The sequence below is a fragment of the Corella eumyota genome, chromosome 4 (genome assembly GCF_963082875.1).
Source record: "Corella eumyota chromosome 4, kaCorEumy4.1, whole genome shotgun sequence".
In the NCBI taxonomy this organism is placed as follows: domain Eukaryota; kingdom Metazoa; phylum Chordata; class Ascidiacea; order Phlebobranchia; family Corellidae; genus Corella; species Corella eumyota.
In genome coordinates this window covers 8,177,489-8,197,305 of record NC_137493.1, presented here as the reverse complement: position 1 = coordinate 8,197,305, position 19,817 = coordinate 8,177,489, and the positions used below count along the sequence as shown (strand labels likewise).

At 29.2% G+C, this 19,817-nt stretch overlaps 1 protein-coding gene across 2 annotated transcripts; it reads right to left on the bottom strand.

Moving 5' to 3' along the window:
• Window positions 1-362: 362 nt before the first annotated feature.
• On the bottom strand, window positions 363-19,447 carry LOC145749321 (acetyl-CoA carboxylase-like). Of its 2 annotated transcripts, XM_082565055.1 has the most exons (47): window positions 18,567-19,447; window positions 17,794-17,977; window positions 17,341-17,589; window positions 16,604-16,715; window positions 16,196-16,383; window positions 15,909-16,072; window positions 15,094-15,250; window positions 14,834-14,944; window positions 14,167-14,318; window positions 13,766-13,854; window positions 13,515-13,659; window positions 13,122-13,272; window positions 12,759-12,862; window positions 12,347-12,499; window positions 12,120-12,194; window positions 11,855-11,982; window positions 11,572-11,695; window positions 11,309-11,417; window positions 11,075-11,221; window positions 10,435-10,655; window positions 9,980-10,193; window positions 9,504-9,665; window positions 9,196-9,351; window positions 8,835-8,953; window positions 8,603-8,647; window positions 7,758-7,913; window positions 7,349-7,664; window positions 7,101-7,196; window positions 6,767-6,982; window positions 6,441-6,574; window positions 6,085-6,201; window positions 5,826-5,937; window positions 5,212-5,439; window positions 4,889-4,963; window positions 4,567-4,725; window positions 4,297-4,449; window positions 4,048-4,206; window positions 3,792-3,920; window positions 3,268-3,535; window positions 2,970-3,181; window positions 2,720-2,834; window positions 2,368-2,512; window positions 2,033-2,178; window positions 1,718-1,872; window positions 1,480-1,650; window positions 1,267-1,395; window positions 363-1,047 (listed from the first exon to the last, which is right to left on the bottom strand). In XM_082565055.1, the coding sequence occupies exons 1-47, from the start codon at window positions 19,328-19,330 to the stop codon at window positions 925-927; spliced, it is 7,737 nt and encodes a 2,578-aa protein (XP_082421181.1). In that variant the 5' UTR covers window positions 19,331-19,447; the 3' UTR covers window positions 363-924. The 2 variants fall into 2 exon arrangements, with proteins under 2 accessions (XP_082421181.1, XP_082421183.1); XM_082565057.1 differs by lacking the exon at window positions 8,603-8,647.
• Window positions 19,448-19,817: the final 370 nt, after the last annotated feature.

Genomic DNA, 19,817 nt, shown 5'->3' with positions numbered 1-19,817 from the left:
CTTTTTAGGTTCGTATAAATAAAGAAAGTTGAACGAAAAGTTGACACAAATTTGCAGGGCTATGGCGCAATAATGCGGCTCTGATGTCACATATTTGTTTTATTCCTTATACCGGGTCAAAATTTTTATATAGAAATAGTGAAGGAATCGCACACATAGGGAATTCCCCTTATTTACTACTTAGAGTATAATCTCTATCTTAATAGTAACTACTGGATTTTGTTTTTTTGGGTTACAAATATCATCAATACACGGTATATTCGAACCAAATTAGCACTAAAAATAGCCTGAATTTATCATGTATTTATTATTGAACAAGCACAACAGTCAAGTATTAAGAAAAACAAAGTTTCAAGCAAAAATCTAAGTATAAATTTTTATTCGATTAGGAACAAGCGTTGGTTTGCCAGGACGTCAAGCAAAAAAAATCGATGAACTTTACCGCGTAACAATTAAAATGCATATTTTGATATTACTACCACTACTTTACAAGCAACTATTGCTTAGCAAAAAAACAACAGCCTCCAATGGATTGAAGGCACTACACAAGCCTCTTGACGTCATCACAGTAACGATGTAGTCTTTCGAGGCAGATTAATAAAAATGCGTCGCGTATTCAAGTGGTCATTCGCACAAAACAATAATTATTCAGCAAGGCAAAAAACACAGAAAAAAAATCTCTAAATAGTTCAACAAAAATACACAACGTGTAATTAAACGACAAAAATATAAACTCTAATAATAGTTTGCTTTGTAACACAAAACAACAAATGTACTCTTTGAAATAAAATTGCATAAGCGCTTGTCTAAATCTATATAAGATACGAAATTTAGTTAATTTACTAAAAGCCAACAATAAAAAACAAAACTCTTGGTGATTTATTTTAATGTGAAAAAATTAGGAAGATTGTGACAATTCATTTTTTATGTTTCTAGAGATTCAAGAATTTTAACAACTTCCTTTCTTTGTTCCGGAGTCATATTTTGGGCGAGCTGGACAACAGAATGGATCGCAGCCTCCGGACTTGTTTTGGAAAGAACTCGAATCTAAAAAAAAAATTTTTTAAGATTAAGTTTTTTTTAAATATTATTATTTAAAAAACTAAATAAATTTAATTTAAAATTAAAAACAAAAAACCTAACTTTTTTTAGTAGTAAATAAACCAATTCTTCCCCAAAAAATTAAACATATTTTAACAACAAAAACAGGAATATTTATTAGTAAATTTTTTTATTTATAAAATATGACAAAAAGAATTAATTTACTTGATGAGAAACTGAATCTCTTTGTAACATTTTAATATTTTCCTCCAAAACACTAGATGAATTTTTACTAGGGTTAATCTGGCTTAACAGCCAATCAACAATTGCTTTGTCATTGTCCCATAAATGTGTCTGTTAAAAAATATTTTGTTAACCTAAATTTAAATTTTTTTCTTTTTTCCGTAAGAAATAATATAGATATTATTCACGTTTTACCTTTACTGTTCCCTGATCCTCCACAAACCATCTTTTTAACATCACATCACACTGGGGGTTGGTTAATTCTTTGTTGACCGCAAAACAACGTTTTTTGACATCATTTTGTAATATTAGGCGACGCAATCTCCAATACAAAACTGTCCTAGAAGTCTTCCAGCTTAAAATGCCCTAAAAAATATAAAAAAAATTAATATTGGAACTCAAATCAAAAATTTTTCTAATAAGAAAAACTTACCGAAATGCATCCCTTCTCCAACATTCCACCCGGAGTGTCATGTAAATCAGCAAACTTTACTGCCACCTGGTGGTATATTGGTTCCAAATATTCTTCTCGTTCTTTCAACTTTTTCTCAAGTTTTTTACGATCTTCCACAGAGAGAGAGGAATTTTCTGAAATTTTATTATTTTTTTTTTATTATTTATTTTTATTATTTTAATTTTTTTTGCTATATTGTTTCGTATATTTTTTTTTAAGGTGGGTTTTTTTATTATTATTTAATTTTTTGTTATATTGTTTCATATATTTTAAAAAGTTTTATTTAATACGCACCTAAATCGAGAGAGAGTTGGCAATATTCACCATCACACCGCTTCATTGTTTTAACGAGGTCTTTTCTCCTAAATTTAATCTCAACAGTGGCTTCCGGTTCTAATACCCCTCCTCTTGATTCCTGGTCAGCATATAACTCCATATGTCTAAAGAAAAATTAAATTTTTGATTTAAAAAAAATATTCAAAATTTTAGCAGGTTAATTTCTGCTGTTAAATGTATTTTAAAGCCTTAAACCATTTTGCTATGTATAAATAAACATATAAACATTGCCAAAAATACATATTGTTGAATATCTATTAAAATATAAAAAAACTCTTAAAAAAATGAATTACGTTGAATTGATGGTTGGGTCAACAACCACCCAAGCCCCTCCTCTCAACTCAGCAAATGGAGGAATATAAACCAATACTGGTTGTCTGTATTTTCTCAATGCATCGACAATGTAGGATCCGAATTTTAAGATCTCATCATACATATCTAAAGAAAGGAAAAATAATAAAACATAAGTTTTTTAATAAGCAATAATAGATTCTGAAAGCAAAATTGGTGTTTGTCTGATAGATTTGATGAATTATTTATTTAGCAAAATTTTTACACCAATTGCCAAACAAATATTCTTAATCAAGAAAGACCAAATATTTTGCATGACTTTTAAATATTTTTAGCAAAACTATTAAATATTACCTTTCATTCCACCCGAAAATCCTCTCCAGTTTGCAAACATAATAAGGGGAAGACCTTCCCGATCGAAATCCTGGATTGCTTGTGAGGTTTTGAATGCTGAATCTGGATACCAAACCTGATCAAAAATGATTAATTATTAGTTAACAAATAATATTTATAATATTTAACAATTAAAAGTACAAATTAAGGGCTTGTTTTATTCTCTAGATTTTAAATTAATATTATAATATTTATTTAATTTTGTTTTTACTTGTCCAGCTCTTTGCATCATTTTTTCTTCACTTTCCAGATCGGCGGGATCTGCTGGGATGTCCACGGTGACCGATCTTGTCTCCACTGCAACCACTCCGACTGGAACACCCCCGAGTCTTGCTCGACCAACTATGACCGTGTTAGCCCAACCGGTAAGTATTTCATCGAATGAATCACGGTCAAAAAATCCACTTTTCCATTCATCAGTTTCTAAAAATTTATATTTTTTTAAAAAAACAAAAAGTTTTGAAAAATTAAGATTTTTAAATAACAAAAAATTAAAAAAATGTTACTACCTGGGTCAACTACCCCTGTAAGCATTGTCCTGGGGTCATACACGCCCCTGGTAGGTTTAAACTCTACATCTCGACCCACTGGGTCTTGAGGGTTGACTAAAATGGGCAAGGGTGAGGTACGGGTGGATGGAATATAAGATAACCACTTTAGAATAACCATAATCCCCTCGTAATCCCATGTTACTGAAGTGTGGGTCACACCATTGTTGTGCATAATTTGAGTTCCACCTAATTGATTGTTGGAGTTGTAAACCTCACGGCCCAAAACCTGGACAAAAGGACAAATGTTTAAGGGATTTAATTTAATAATAAATCAAAAAAAAGTCAAAATTCAAAAAAATTAAGACTAAAGTGTAAAAAAATTTAATTTAATTAAAAAAATTTAATTTAATTACACTGCAAAACATTCCTTTTGCAATAAAATATAACTGATGTAATGTTACAAAAACAACATATTTAACGTTCCAGTTTGTTTAAGTTAGAATTTAATTTAAAATGTAGTTAAACAAAAAGTGGATGTTAACCTTGTTAAGTGCTGATTGCCCGGTGAGAATGATGTAAGCATTTTCAACTTGGATAACTCGTTGACCTAACCTAACAAGGTAAGCACCAATACCTACTGCTCTGCATGTCACCAATGATATTGTGACAACCTTAAAAAATTAAAACATTTTTAGAAATTGGAAAGAAATTTATACTTATTATTTAAATACTATCTTTGTTTAACTTTTACAATCATAAAAATATTTATTTATAAAAAAAAATTGTTAAATTTCTAACCTCGTCGTAAGCTCTTGATGTTTCCCCAGCGATGGTTCCACTCCAGCGCAGACACCTCGCTCCAAGAGCTTCGTCTTTTCCGATAATGTCATCAACCATATACCGGGATTCCCCATCTTCTTCAATGTGATGAGCCACAATAGAGTTTGTTGCACTCAACTAAAAAGAAATTTAAAATATTTTAATTTGTAAAAAATATATTTAAAAAATTTAAATAATTTAAAAACATACGCTTTTAACATTTTTCACCTTTTTATAGTCATGTGGTGTAAGGTAAATATATTTAAGACCTTTGTACAAATCTTTGGGATCTACCCAAGCCACTCTAAACAAATGTCGAACTTCTTCGGCAAGTCCTATTCTTGCCCCGCTGTTTGCTGATATGTAAATACGGGGAAGTCCCTAAGGTGACAAAAAATAAAATTTTTTAATTATTTTTTGAATAATGAAAAAAAATGAACTGGTCTCTAAAAAAAAAACTATTAAAATTTACAAAAAAATTAAAATCAAATCCCTTACCTCTTTTCTAGCCAACTCAGATGCTCTCTGGTACAGAAGATCTTCTTCAGGACCAAATGATCCAATTAAACAAGTAATATCATTTGCGATACAGATGATTTGTCGTCCTTCTGGATATTCTGGAGTGTGCAATGTTATCCTCCACGCAACCATCGCAATCTAAATATTATTGTTTTATTAAAAAATAAATTTTAAATTTTAAAAAAAAATTTTCAGCCATCTAAAAAAATCACAAAATTTTATTTATAAATAAATCGTACAATACAACTCAAAATAAGTTACATATAACAACCAATTTAAATTTAACTAAATATTAGTTTACCTTATTTTCTCCAGGTTGTCTGTTAATGTTAACAAGGTGGCCCTGTCCATCTAAAACAAGTTCTTCAGTAGTCATCTAAATACAAATATAATTTCCTAAATGGTCATCTCAGGTAATACTTAGCAATAATTATAAAAACTTGCAATATAACACAAAATAATTTAATAAGAAATACTATATATTTCTTTTTAACTAACAGTAAGCACACCTGAATACCATTGCACAAGCATTTAACATGTCTAAATTTTGGTATAAATTTTTTTTTATAAAACCTCGTAGCCTAGTCTTTCTTATAAATTAGAAATCAAGTTTTTGTTACGTACCAGATTTTCAGGAATCTCTACATTTCCATTTCCTTTTGTTTTAAAGTCTTTCCAGACTTCGCTCAAAGATTGCTTCATCATTTCAGGAAAATCATAGACGTAAGTCGTTCCCATGTTTTGTGCCTTGTATCTCTTAGCTTGAAGAAGATCTTTGGTTACATAAGGAGTACTTGTTAACATTCCATGCAGTGGACCTGGTTTGTTTACATTATAAGCTTGGAACATCATCTAGAAATAAAAAAGTATACTTTAAATTTCATTACATTTTATTGCAATTTATTCCTTTTTAATGGCCCAATATATTACAAAAACCATATATATTTGTGCAAATTAAAATAAATGAATAATCTGCATATAATTTAGCCTATTCGACTATATATTATATATATAAAAAATTAAAAGGGTCCAAATTTAAAGCCATTAATATAAATAACCATTGTTTTAGAGAAAAAAATTACTACAGGGGGTACCGTCGTCAGTAATCATATTACAAATAATTTTATATAAGTAAAAAACCAAAAAATCAGCTTGTTACTTTGTCTATTTAAATATATAAAAAACTATTTTTGTATTATTGTATTCATGCAAAAAAAGTTTACAGTTGTATTTTCTACCTGGCCAGTACTTGGGTTAGTAATTTCCCGATATAAACTAATATCAAGATAATATCCCGACTCTTTAGTAAGAAATATTCGGAATGGGAGAGGGTCAGAATCTTCTTTTAATCTAAAAAATAATTTTTTTTTATATATATATTTATTTATTTTTTTTTTTGAACTAAATTTATAAAAATTTAGTTTAAAAATCACTACTTTTTAATAATTGTACTAAAATTAGATGTACTTAGATGTAATTTTGATATAAATTTTTTACCTAATGTTAACTTTAATTTCAGCTTGTAACACTCTCAACTTCCACAGTCTGCTTCCATATCTCAACACCATGGTTCTTATACTGTCTTCCAGCTTTATTGGATCAATCATTATATTTCTATATAAAAAATTAGCTCAAGGTTAACCAGCATATTCAGACTACAAAAACGTTATACAATTTTGTATACAAATTTAAATTTTTTCAAGTAGTAATGGTCCGCCTAATTAATTGTCAACCTTATAAGGAGCATTTTTACCACAAAATAAAAGTTAAAAAATGCAAACCACAAATAAAAGTGTTTTTTTTAATTAAAGGCTAAAGTTTACATAACCATATAACATAAGGGAAAAACTTACGGTACAAAATTCATAAAAATGTGGTTACAATCAATCCTTGTGTTCTCAGTTCCACTGAAAGCAACTTCCAATTCATCCATAGCTTCTAATAACAACCTTTCTGCTTCGTTGTGAAGAAATTCAAATGAGGCCTCCTATCATTAAATTAAATGGTTTGGTTACTTTTTTTTTAACTTTTTTTTGAATTTGATTAAGTTTTATATTTTTTTAACCAATTGTTAAAGTTTTGTACATTATCTTTTTTATTTTAATTAAGGTATTTTAACATATAAGATATAATTAGAATAAAACATTATTTAAAAATATTTTTTTATTATATTTCTTACCTTAGTAACTAAATCAGAATGTCGAATAATTGCTCGAACAAAAAAACGATGATCCATGACCTCTGCACCTTCCTCCACCTTAGCAGAACCGAGGTACACATGGAGCCGATGGTTGTTTGTGGGAACCGCTTTTAACCGAAAATTTCTCATTCGATTAAGTTCCAGTTGAAATGCTAACGCAGGTTCAAGATGGCGGTAAATTCGATCTTCTTCAAACTAAAAAAAAAAATAGTTTTAATAAAATTTGGAATATAATAAAAAAACACTAATTTTAAATTTAAGCAGAATTTGTTTTTATACAGCACAATTTTATTAATTTTAAATTTTTACCAACCTGATCGCGAGCTCGATATGTGAAATACTTAGGAACCTCTCGACGTTTGTGCACCAAAAATGTTACTCTTCGTAAACCATTATCACTTAATTCAACCTAAAAAATTAATAATATTTGAAAAAAATAACTTACCATTTTACTTAAAATCATTTACGTTTAAGTTCGTTAAAAACCTGAAAACTGAAACTTATGGAAATAGTTACAATATTTTTTTCAGTTTTCAGCTTTTAAAGAGTTCTGTTTCTTACCTTGTGCTCTCTTACAAATTCCAAAAACATTTTACTGAGAGTGTCATCATCAATTCCATGATCCGTCGCTATAGCGATATTTAGAATATGGATTGGCTCATCAGTAATGGAGCAAAGAGAAGTTGTATCTTCCTCTTTGCTTCCGATGGATCCACTTCGAGGGGCAAGATTGTTGGAAGAGCCAAAACTGGAGTTTGTAAAGTTGGGATTGGAGATGCAGGAAGAGAGAAGTCCATGGGAGGAACTCGAGTTCATAAAGAGGGGAGATCCAGGAGGACTTGAGTTCCGGAAGCACTGCATTATGAAGTCAAAGTGTCTGAAAAAATAAAAATTAAATTCAAATTTTAAAATAACGGTGCTAACTGACAAAGTATTTATAATTAATTTTAATGTTTTTTTTAAAACTCACGCTTTAAACTGATCGAAGTTAGTAAAAGCAGCCATAATCCCCATCCTCTGACAAGGAGGCAGTAGAGCCGGATCAATCGAGTTTAATCCTTCTCCCACACTTGCTACTTTGGGAAGAGAAGAGGTGCTAGGAATTTGGTATTCTCTTTGGTGAAGTCTGTTAATAAAAGATGGGATTAAAAAACGAAAAAAATTGAAATATTTGCTGTAATATGGTCCAATTCCAAATTAATTTTTGGTACAAAATGGATTTTATTATTTTTTATAATTATATTTTAAACTGTTACATAGTATTAAATAATTATTTAAACAGCAATTTGAATAAGTATTTATAAGTGCAACAATTCAAGTTTTAAAAGAAGCACCAGGTTATTCCATGGTTTTAACACCTAGTTAGTAAAATTTAAACTATTGCATACAAGTGTTACTTCAATGCAAGTGAAATAAAGACTAACTATATATAGTAAGCTAGATATTATGCTTTACATTAAACCAGCTTTAATAAATACAAAAAACAAGAAAATGTAAATGTACATGAATTACTGCCTTTTCACACTAAAAAAAATGAATTACTGCCTTTTCACACTAATTGTTTAAAAAGTATACTAATAAAAAAAAAAAATTAAAGTGTTGCAAATTATAAATTTGCAGATATCTTAAATATTTAAAAAAATTTATAAATAATCGCTACAAAAATTAGAGAAAATATCTAATTGTGTTAATTGATAAAAGTTCAAAATCTTGAAATTGTTTTTGAAAATATTTTATAAATCATAAGAGACAACAAACTACGTTAATCATTTAATTAAAATGCATCAAAATATTAGAAAACAGTTTAAAATAAACCTTTTATTTTCATCTACTGACTCCACAGTCTGTAGTACAGGAAATCTAACAACACAGTTACAAAAAAAATCAAAAAAAGGCAAATTTTTTTTTAAATTCAAAAAAATTTATATATATACAAGTCGATTCTCCAATATTTTTTCTTGTCAAAAATACCTCAATATATTAGGTTTAAAAAATTTGTTAGTTAAGCGCAGAGCTAAAGCATTATAAAATTCCAGTATTTTGTTACCTGTTAGGGTGGGAGTTAGGTAACATGAATTGAAATTCAAGGACACAGTTATTATTTCCAAACTCATGATGTTGGACACTGTTTAACTCGTAAGCGATATACGATCGACGCACATAAACCTTTAAACAATAATCAAAATTTATACAAAAATTACCAAATTGATTTTAAATAATAACAATAAAAATGTCAATTTTGGCAACTTTTTAAAATTATTTACAATATTTTTTAGATATTTTTAGAATACAATTTTTTAAGAAACTGAAATATATGTCACAAGTCTGTAGTATTATTGAATCTACAAAAATGGAGGTTAAGACCCAATTAACCCCTACATAAAAGTCCGAAAAATTTAAACATGTACCTCAAATGCTGCCATTCTAACGACAGGGTTTTGATGATAGAAAAAATCTGGCAAAACATCAAAAATTGTCGTCTCCGATAAAATTAATTTTTTCAAGTTTTCAGGGCAGATATCAGTTCCATATGACCCAATAGAAGAAAGAAATATGGATTCCACCTTTAAGGTTGTTTAAGTTATTTATTAAATAATATATAGAATCACAGAAAACCTATATAAATTTCTATTTTTTGTGATTTTATATTAAACTAATTAGACTAAAAAAAAAATAAAAAAATAAAATATTAAATTTTTTTTTTAAATTTTAAAACCTGATTTAATCTCAGCTCATATGGAGGTTTGTGAGCAGAAATAAGAACTTGTCTCGCTCGGAGTGAAACCTTTGAGTTTTCTTGCTTACTCAAAGTGGTAAGTGATTGCAAAGTTGAACTCACGTCTTTGGGGAGTGAGTGATCACGACCAGCCAAACAATTCTAGAACAAAAATAGATAAATAAAAGTGAAAAGAATTCTCGAAGAAAATGTTTCAATAAAGTATACAACAACAATAAAGAAAAAAAATTATATTATAACAAAATTTCACAATAACAATTTTTTTTTCTTTAAATTTGGTATATTACTAATATTTAATTAATTTTCCTAATTAAAATTTAACATTTTTGCAAAGGCTTATATTAGTATAGTCTTACAGTTAAAGTTTTGTAAAACAGAAACTTATTACATAAACTAGTATCAAGTTTCGCATTTTTGAAATTATATAAAAACACCAACATTCAAACTTGACTTACAATTAATTGAACAATAAGAGCATTCTTCTTTATTACACTGGCATGAGACAAAACATCCTCGACAACAGCTCTGACGTTGTCTTTTTGTTTATCTCTCATTGCGATTACACTTTTGTCGAAGGATCCATGCTGAAATTGGGATTCAACTCTTTTGTACTCGTGGAGGAACGAAAGAAGAACATCTTTCATGTGACCTCGGATCCCATTGCGATACCTGAAAAATTAATGAATTAATTTTATTTAAAAACAAGGTAGAAATGGATAAAAATAATTCAAAAAAATCCTTATTTTTAGGTGTTCTTTTAAATTTATTATATATATTATTTCTGATAATTAAACCTACTAATTATCTTTTTATAAAGTTTTTTTTTTCTCAAGTACTAAATCTGACAAATTTTTTTAAATTAATACATTAAAATATTTTTTAAATTAAAGCAAAAAATGTTAAGTCTTACTTATGTACAACTTGTAGAATAGGTTGCGTGTTCACAAAAAATACATCTTGGTCTGCTTTACTGTGGATAGTAGCAGCATATGCATCAACCAATCTTCGAATTCTGGAACCGGGGAATTGTGACATCATAGAAGTTATATTGGAAGCATAACTGGACATCTCACGGCGGATAAACTGTTCAACGCTGGCAGGTAGACGACCGGTTAGATTCGTCATAACCTCCTAAAAATATAAAATATAAAAGAAACATGTAAGAAAACTGGGTTTTAAAAAGTTTTAAGCATGTTACATCAATTTATTATTAAGCGTGTTTACAAAAGCAGATAAGAAAAATTTTTTAAACTGGCTTAGATAACAAGAGTGCTTTATAATTTTAAATATGTTTAGTTTGAATAGGTATTAAAAAAAATACTAAAGTCATCCTGCTATGGCATTAATAGCTTAGAAAGTTTTTTGGTCATTTTAAGCAATTTGGTATTGCAATTACCAATGTCATTAAGCCTTTTTCTCACAAAAATTTTAAAATTATATATATATATTCCAACAAAAAAAAAACAACAATGTCAGAGGTTCAAATATGGTTTGTTTGTGCAATTTAGGCATTTTTTTTAACAGGCTTTTTGTAAATAACTTTAATTTACCTGTAGTTCTAACAAGGGTAGAGATGGGTCCTTCAAAGCAGTCATCAGCATATTAACAGCTTCTTTCATACTAGTTTGAAACATGTCATCTGGATGACACAACCCCTTCGCTATGCATGTTAATCTCTTATGGGATACCTCATAAAGCTAAAGAATTAAAAAAAAAATAAAAAGTTAAAAATTTTTTTTATTTAAATTTAGATTTTAAAATGTTATCTTTGAAGTTTTAATTACTTTGTTTGATTTTTCTTTATTTAGAAAGTCTTCGTTTCCTTTGACATCATCAAGTTGGCCATGAAACAATTCTGCTCTTTGAATACAAGTTGGATCATCAGGCTCAAGTCTAAAAAAAATAAAATATTAAAATAATGTTTCGTGCAAAAATTATATGACATATCGCTTATCTATCATGTTTTTAAATCTATTACTCATGTTAAAATTAAGCAAAAGACTGTACTAAAACTAATAAAACTGTTTTTTTTTAAATTTTTTGTTACCTTGCCACAATAGAACCAGATTCTAACACTGCACCAGATCTCTTAAAATAATGAACTTTTCCATCAGATGTTGCTGTTAAAGACATCACCATTTTCATAACTTCAATTTCAGCGTAAGATTGACCTTTAAAAATCAAATGAAAAAGTTTTTTGATATTTTTTTACAATCCAAAACATTGGCAAGATTGTTAAAACACTAACTACAAAATTTATAAACAATTATAGAATTTTAACTAAAAAAAACTAAAATTTATATAAAATACAATTTGTCTTTTAGTTTTACCTGAAGTAACTCTAGCTCCGTCATCAACTAGAAAGTGCAACAATTTCCCAGCAGATGGCGCTCTTAACACGGATGGGTCATTTTCTTTTTCGAACACACAAGTTTGGTTGTTAATCGTAATTCGATAACTAAAAAGTAAATTTAATTTTTTGAGTCTTTTTAAAAAAAATATTTAAAATATTAACAGCTAATATTAATAGTAAATTTAACTAAAATATTGATAAAATAAAATATAAAGAAAATTTTACAAATTTAATTTACTTACCGATCAATCTCTTCCTTCAAGTAGGTAGTTCTACTTATGCCATCTAGTGACAACAATAATCCACCATCGCTCAACCTGTGCAAATATAATAAAAATGTTATGTAGAAAATGATTTAAATTAATTAAATTGAATTGACCTACTTTATAATAAATAAATATCATTTAATACTAGTTTAGAACTATAATATTTATTAATTTTTTATTTTTTAAAATTTTATCAAATTTACCTGTAGGCATCTACTTCCATGCTCCAGCCATTACATTGTAGAAAATAAGCAGTTTCAGAAGTTTTAGTGACTTTTATAATGTATTTTACCCCTTGTGTGATCAACTCAACTATTTCCATTGTTTTTAGGCTTGAAATTGTAATAACTTGACCCCTGTTAATTAAGTTGAATAAAAATGTGAATATTACATAAAAAAATATAATATTAGAACAAAAAAAACTATTTTTGAAAAAAATATTTTAATTATTTTTAACAAATTTTTTTAAGTATTTTTGAAAAATGATAGTATTATTTTTTTTTTTTTAGTAAAAAAGAATTTTTGCTATATAAAAGTTCTATAAAATTTTATAGGGTAATTTAGTCAAAACTGCTTATTAAACCAAATTTTAAAATAAATTTTTATTGAACTGACCTTTCCAAAGAGTTGACAAAGAAATCAAATCGAGCTCTGTATTTAGCATCAGCAATATGTAACGCTGCACAAATTAAACCAATTGTGGTACAGGGTTTCTCAGACTAAAAAAAGTCAAAATTTAATTAAAACCAACATTGTAAAACTACGTAAAAGGTAATTTTTGAATAAAGGATTATAGGATATGACTAGCCCACTGTGTTTCTACATCAAAAGCCTTTTTCTATACAAAAAGTATACAAATATTGAATTATATATATGTTTTATAAAAACTTAGTTTGCCATTTTATCCATATATTTTTTATAAAAAAAAAAACTAATAAAAAATTTAAATAATAGTTAAAATAACTTAGGTATAATTACCTCGACTTTATCAGCAATCAAAGAATCCAACCAAGCAGTATTTATCTTATTATGTCTAAATTCATTATCCTCTAACAATCTACCCAAGTATTCAACTGTTGTCCGAAAATCTCCTCGAATCGATAATTCTTTTAATGCCATAACCATGTTTCTAAAACACAAAAATTTAAAAACTATATATTGAGTGTGCTTAAATTTAAATTTCTTCTTAAAGTGATAAGTTTTTATTTTTTAAAGGAAAGTTGTACAGTTGTAATGAGTTTGGACCATTCTTAAACACAGGGCTTTAAGGCAAATAGCCTGACATTGGTGAGGATTGAACCCAAAACCAATGGGCTTATATTCATATTCTATGACTGTTATACCAAACTATTAAAAAATCCAATAACTTACGATGTTGCATATTCCCTGTTTTCACCCCATGCAAAACAATGACCAAACTGTGAGTCAGCAAATTCATGTAACCCCCCAGCCGCCCCCACCGAAAAGTAACCCCAGACGTTCTTGCTGCTTCGAAAGTTCAACTCCTGAACTGTACCTTAAAATTTCACAAAAATTAATAAAAAATTTTTTCAACAATTTTTTTTCGAATTAAAAATAAATTAATATTAGGTTGACTGAGGATAATTGAAAATTGTACTGACCGGCGCTTGGTTTAAATCCTTCATCTGGATTTTCACTTGTAATACGGGCAGCAATAACATGACCATGAGGTTCAGGTTTATGGGTGGGACTAAAAGAAAACATATATTATCAAATTAAATTCTTTTAAAAGCTTAACTAATATTTGTTTTAATAGTGCTTTATTATTTAAATTTTTCTGTCAAAGTTGTAACAATTTAACAGTAAATTGACCCCAACAAAAACAGCATTTAAATTATGATTAAATTTTATCTGTTCCTGTTGTCAACTGCTTTTTATATTAAAACTCAATATATTTTATCATAATAAAACAAATGTCAAGTAGGCTTAACAAAACAAATGACACGCCCATATTTTTAAATGGAGGTTAATCCAGTACACACTTGAACATTTAAGTGCTCACTTGACAAAATCGATCGGCGTGGTCGTCCATGGGTTCTCATTGTACAAAACCCTGATGTCACGAATCCGGTGCAGGGGAATCCCCATACCGATCTGGAGTTGTGCTGCCGGGAGGTTGACATCGGCAACCATTTCTGTGCAAGGATGCTCAACCTTGAAAAAAAAATATTAATTTAAAAAAAAATTAATTTAAAAATTGTAAAATAATAAAAATATTTATTTGTAAAATAAGAAAATGGTACTTATTTTATAATATATATAGTATTATAACATTACAACACATATTAAAATAAGGTTTAAAAAATTTGCATTGTTTAAATTACAACAGAGTTAGACAAATAAAAATCAGCTGATGACCAATATTGTTTTTAACAAGGATAGGAAATTAACCTTATACAAACATAATTTGTGGTTAAACCAAATAAATAGAGAAAAGGGTAATAAAACCACAAACACACAACTTTATGCTATTAATTTGAAACAATTAAAATTTTTTATTTCTTCGTTTTTTGTGGTTTAGAATCCAAAAGTTTAACTTTTTTTACCTTGTACTTACATTTTCCTATTGTAAAAAATTTATATATACCTTATATTATTTCTTATATACAAAATTTACTTCTCTTACAGTATATCAGAACATATGTTTAAACTAGAATCTATAAAAATACCTGAAGTCTTGGATTAAGTTCCAGAAAATAGTAACTTCCATCCTCACTATATAAATACTCAACCGTCCCCGCACTTACATAACCCACCATCTTTGCAAGTTCCACTGCATCCTATTACAAAAAAGTGGTGATAAAAATTTAAAAAACAACATTATTAAAGTTCTTAATTCTCTAAAAGGAAAAACATTTTTTATCATATATATAAATACATTAGTACAATAAAAATTTTTTAAAAGTTCTTTTAAAAAAATTTGTTTTACTTTTTCCATTTTTGCCCATAATGCTTCACTAGTAACAGTGGTTGGTGCTTCTTCAATAATCTTCTGATGCCTTCTCTGTATTGAGCAATCCCGACCAAACAAAGAAATTGCATTTCCATATTGGTCAGCAATAATTTGGACTTCAAGGTGGCGTGACCTTAAAAATGTTTGCAATGTAAATTTAAAAGTTTACTCAAAGGGTCTAAAAATATATTCAAGGCAAAATCTTATTAAACTGAGATATGCAGCCTCAATTTGGCAAATATTGTCTGCGGTTTGCAAACTTAGTTTAAACACAGGGCAAGTAAGTTTGTTTGAAAATTGACAAAGACAATATTTGTGTAAAAAAAACACACATAAAACTGCAATTTATGTGTGTGATTTCGTTATTATGAACTTTAGACATACTTAGCAGTTTAAACTCAAAAAAGGGCACAGTAAATATACAAACAAGCAAAATTTTAAAATTTGAGGTTAGCCTAAGGTGCTTCGCCTTGCACAATTTCCCATGTTAAATTGAGACAGAACGTTCATGAATATTTTATTAAACAAATATGTTTGGCTAAATTAATCGTCAGCGGTTTGAAGCCAAACACTCAAAAATGAAAACTAAATATTATACAACTGCACCTGTGAATGACTTTATGGTTTAACAATAGGAAGAGATTTTTTTTAGAAATAGAAAAAAAATAACCAATATCCTATATTAATAAAAAAATATTTATATTACTAAAAAACCTATTCAGTAAAGATCCTTAATTGTTTAAAGAATTCTGAAATTTTTTTTTTGTAAATGGAATTAAGTAAAATTTTACTGTGTGGCAAGTTTCATGATGAAGACTGGTGATCCAGGAACCTCAGATTGAACTTGACGCAGAGCAGCTGGAAAGTCCTCCGGATTCATGACTTTACGAATTCCTTTTCCACCACCTCCCTCTGAAGCTTTAATCATGACTGGATAACCAACTTTTAACGCCGTCTAAAATATTACAAAAAAATATTTAGTTAAAATTTTACGCTTTCAAAAAAAGGAAATTTTAAATACTTTGTCAGTCAATTTACTTTAAGGTTTTTGTGTATTTATCATACCAACATACATTACCTTCATGGCTGATTCCACGCCTTCTACACACCCCTGTCTGTAGAGTTCGTCAGGAACGATGAGAGGCTGTGGTTCATCATCGTTAATCTCTTCTACGTTGTCAGGTGGTAACACCAGCCCACTACCACTCCATGGTAAAGTTGGTACTTGGATGGTTTGAGCAACAATGGATGATGCAATTTTGTCACCTGGGGTAAGGTTAAATTTGTTTTTTTTTAATTGTGTTAAAGTTTGAAAGTTTAAAAATTATAATGATGAGCAGTTTATAACAAACTATTTTTTTATGTGTTTAAACAATTTTTTTTTAGATTTCTTTAGTTGTAGGAAAACCTATTTATTGAGATTAAAATAACATCAAAAAATGTGTTCAGGCTTTAAAACAATTATTTCTTTTTAAAATTTTCTTACCCAATGCCCACATTGCAGATGCAGATGGACCAAGAAATGCGATGTTTACTTTACTTAACATTTCAGGAAGTTGTGGATTTTCACTTGCATGTCCCCATCCTGCCCATACAGCCTGAACAACAGCAACAAGTTTTAGTAAAATTGTAATTTTCCAAAATTGTTATTTACTTTTAAAATATTTAGATAAAAAATGAATGGTTGACAATAAAAACTGTCTAATTCAAACTCTGTTAGATAGGAATGTTCAAGTATTGTAACTTTAATGACACAATTGGACGTAAGCATAATACAACCATTCATATAAATAATATATATTTTACAATACGGGCGCTTGTGTATGTATTACAGGCATCATCCTAGCTGACTTAATGTTACTAAAGTTCAGTCATGACTTGTATAGTCACACAGACATGAGGAAAGTTTACTCTAGGTCAAAAAATTACTAAGAGGTAGGTTTGGCTAAAAATTGTCATTCAAATTGTACCTCACGTTTTTTTCACGAAAATCTCAACCCATTATTACAAATTAATCAACAAACCAGTTTCAACATAAACTGATAATATTTAGGAGAAAATCAGAAACTAGACTAAGCAATAACTAACTATTGTTTAATCTTATTACGCCATAAGTTGACAACATCCTGTATAAGAATGCCAATAACTATGCCTTTAAATATGTAATTTTAGACATTTATAAACTTAATAATAAATTATTTTTCTGTAAAAACAATTGTTTACTTGAACAGCTGTTCTTCTAGCCAAATTGACTATCAATTCCACATTTGCATAGTTGTTATTATTGGGACCGCCAGGCACATGTTCGTAGCTGTCAGCCATTTTTATGTACTCGGCATTTGCGTTTAGGTCTTCTGGAGTTACCATGGCAACAAAATGAATTGCTTTCTCGTTGCGAAACATCTCGTAAGCCCATCTTCGGATTGATCGCATGCATTTTACTGCAGCTATTCCGTTGTTGGCAATTAAAACCTAAGAAATATTAATATTAAAAAGGTATAACTGTATTTAATTTATTAAATATTTGAACTTAAGCATATCAATAATGTTTAAACAATTAAACCCCTTTAAAATTGAAGTGAAAATTAGAGTATAGTAAAAAATAAAACGCTTTAATATAGACCCGGAAATCTGCAAAAACAACACATAAAAAATACTTATATATATGTTTCTCACCTTTTCGATGACATTATTGCCTCCCAAAATTTTAACTAATTCTGGAACAGTGGCTGCCAGTGAACTACCAGAATTCTTCTTGGTACTTTGCCTTCTCATTGGGTTCTTACTCGAGCTCGACCCGCTGGAACTGGAACCTGAAGACTGTTTTGAGGACTCGTTGTTTGCCATTTCCTCTTGATTTCTGTTAAAAGGAAGTAATGGTGTCATAAGTAATACACATTTTTGCACAAAACAAAAAAATGTGACAAAACTATAATAAATATATAAATTTACACCGAATAATAGTAATGTGTGTAATTATAAATAGAATTAAATTGCTAGTTAATCAATTTTGTTGATGTTTACTTATTAATCATAAAAATAAAGTTTTTAAAGAAAACAATCCGTATTATAAGTAAGAATAATACAATAATAACTTTGTGAACTGGTGTGACAATAACAACTATCCCTAGATACACTATCAGCTGTGTGTAAACTAAATCTATATTAAGCATTACCAGTATCAAAAGGTTAAATCTATATCATCAACTTCATAATAAAAATTTAAATTAAGCAGGCATAGATTTGTGCAAATACACAAACTTTGCGGTTTTGCAGAAAAATTAAATTAATATGTTCATTACTGCTCCTTTTAATTCATATTATAACATTAAAAAATATGTTACCCCTTCTTACCAATGCTAATTGTTTTAGATTAAATTAAAGTAGGGCAAGTGTTATTAAATGCTTAAAAATCGTGTAAGAATAATGAAATCTAAATAAAGACCCACTGTTGTTGCTCGTTATCTTGTGGCTCAGTGGTTTCACACACTTCGACTATCTGTTCCATAGGCAGAGGCCAGGTCATAACCCTTTTAATCCCTTTGGCTTTGGATTGAAACCAGCGCTTTTTGTTGCGGCGCAGTAGCGTAAGTTTGCTGTATCTTTTCCCGCATTGCGCACAAATGTAAATCTTTTTTGGTGTGTGTTTGCTATCGTCGCCTACGCTTTTTGAACGCGTTCTTATTTGCGAATCTCCTTGAACTTGAGGTTCAGGTAAAGTTGATCCGCATCGCAGACAGGTAAAGGTCTTTTTTTGACCGCACTTTTTAATGTAATTGGTTAGACCCGAGCACGGGTCGTTCGAGTTTGTTTGCACTGCTGTTACCGGAATCGTTGCCCGTGCGCTATTCTCACTTGCTTTCGTGTTGTTAAGTGCGATCGTATCGGCATGATTGCTTTGATTGGGTGTGAAAATAAGCTCGTCGTCGCCGGTAATGATAGGATTTCGTTTTGATTTGGAATCAACGAAGTCGTTGTTATTGTTTTCAAACAACAAGCTCGGTTTAATTGGCACGCCACGCGATCCTACATCTCCCTTTGTACCACGTTTGTGACGTAATTGAGACAATACCATGTCAGCAGTTACTTTGTCGAAGCCAAAGCAGCTTCGCGCTGTGCTTTTCTCATGTTTTCCGCCATTGAAAAGAAACCAATTAAACGAGAAATGACCGTTGTTTTCTTGAGTTTTCCCAGGCAATATTGAGGCTGTCATAATTGTCGATTTAGTCTTAACTTTGCAGCTGATTGGATTTACTGTCTACTGACTTAATCGTTTCATATTATTTTCTTTTCTTAAATCACCTATAAGCTGTGTAAAGCAAAGCGCAAATAGGTTATTTATTAGTAACACACCATTCGATCAATTACCCACACTAACTACGTTTTAAATTAGGCCGATAAAATCCACACCTAACGTTGGGTACAAAGTTCAGGAAAGATTTTTGTTTAATTTAATGCACTTTAGCTACATAGAGTTTAATTCAAATAGTATTTTTTAATTAGATAAGATTTACGTTGCCACATTTACTGCTGTTTTAACTATAAATGACTGACAATTAAAGCAGTTTAATTATAACCTTACGATCTGACCTCGACCTTGCCGTTAAAAAAAACATAATTAAAATTTAAAAAAAAATGGTCAAGGCTGCCCAAAAAAATGTAAAATTCGATTTCTCAAAAAAATTTGGTAGCGTTGCGGT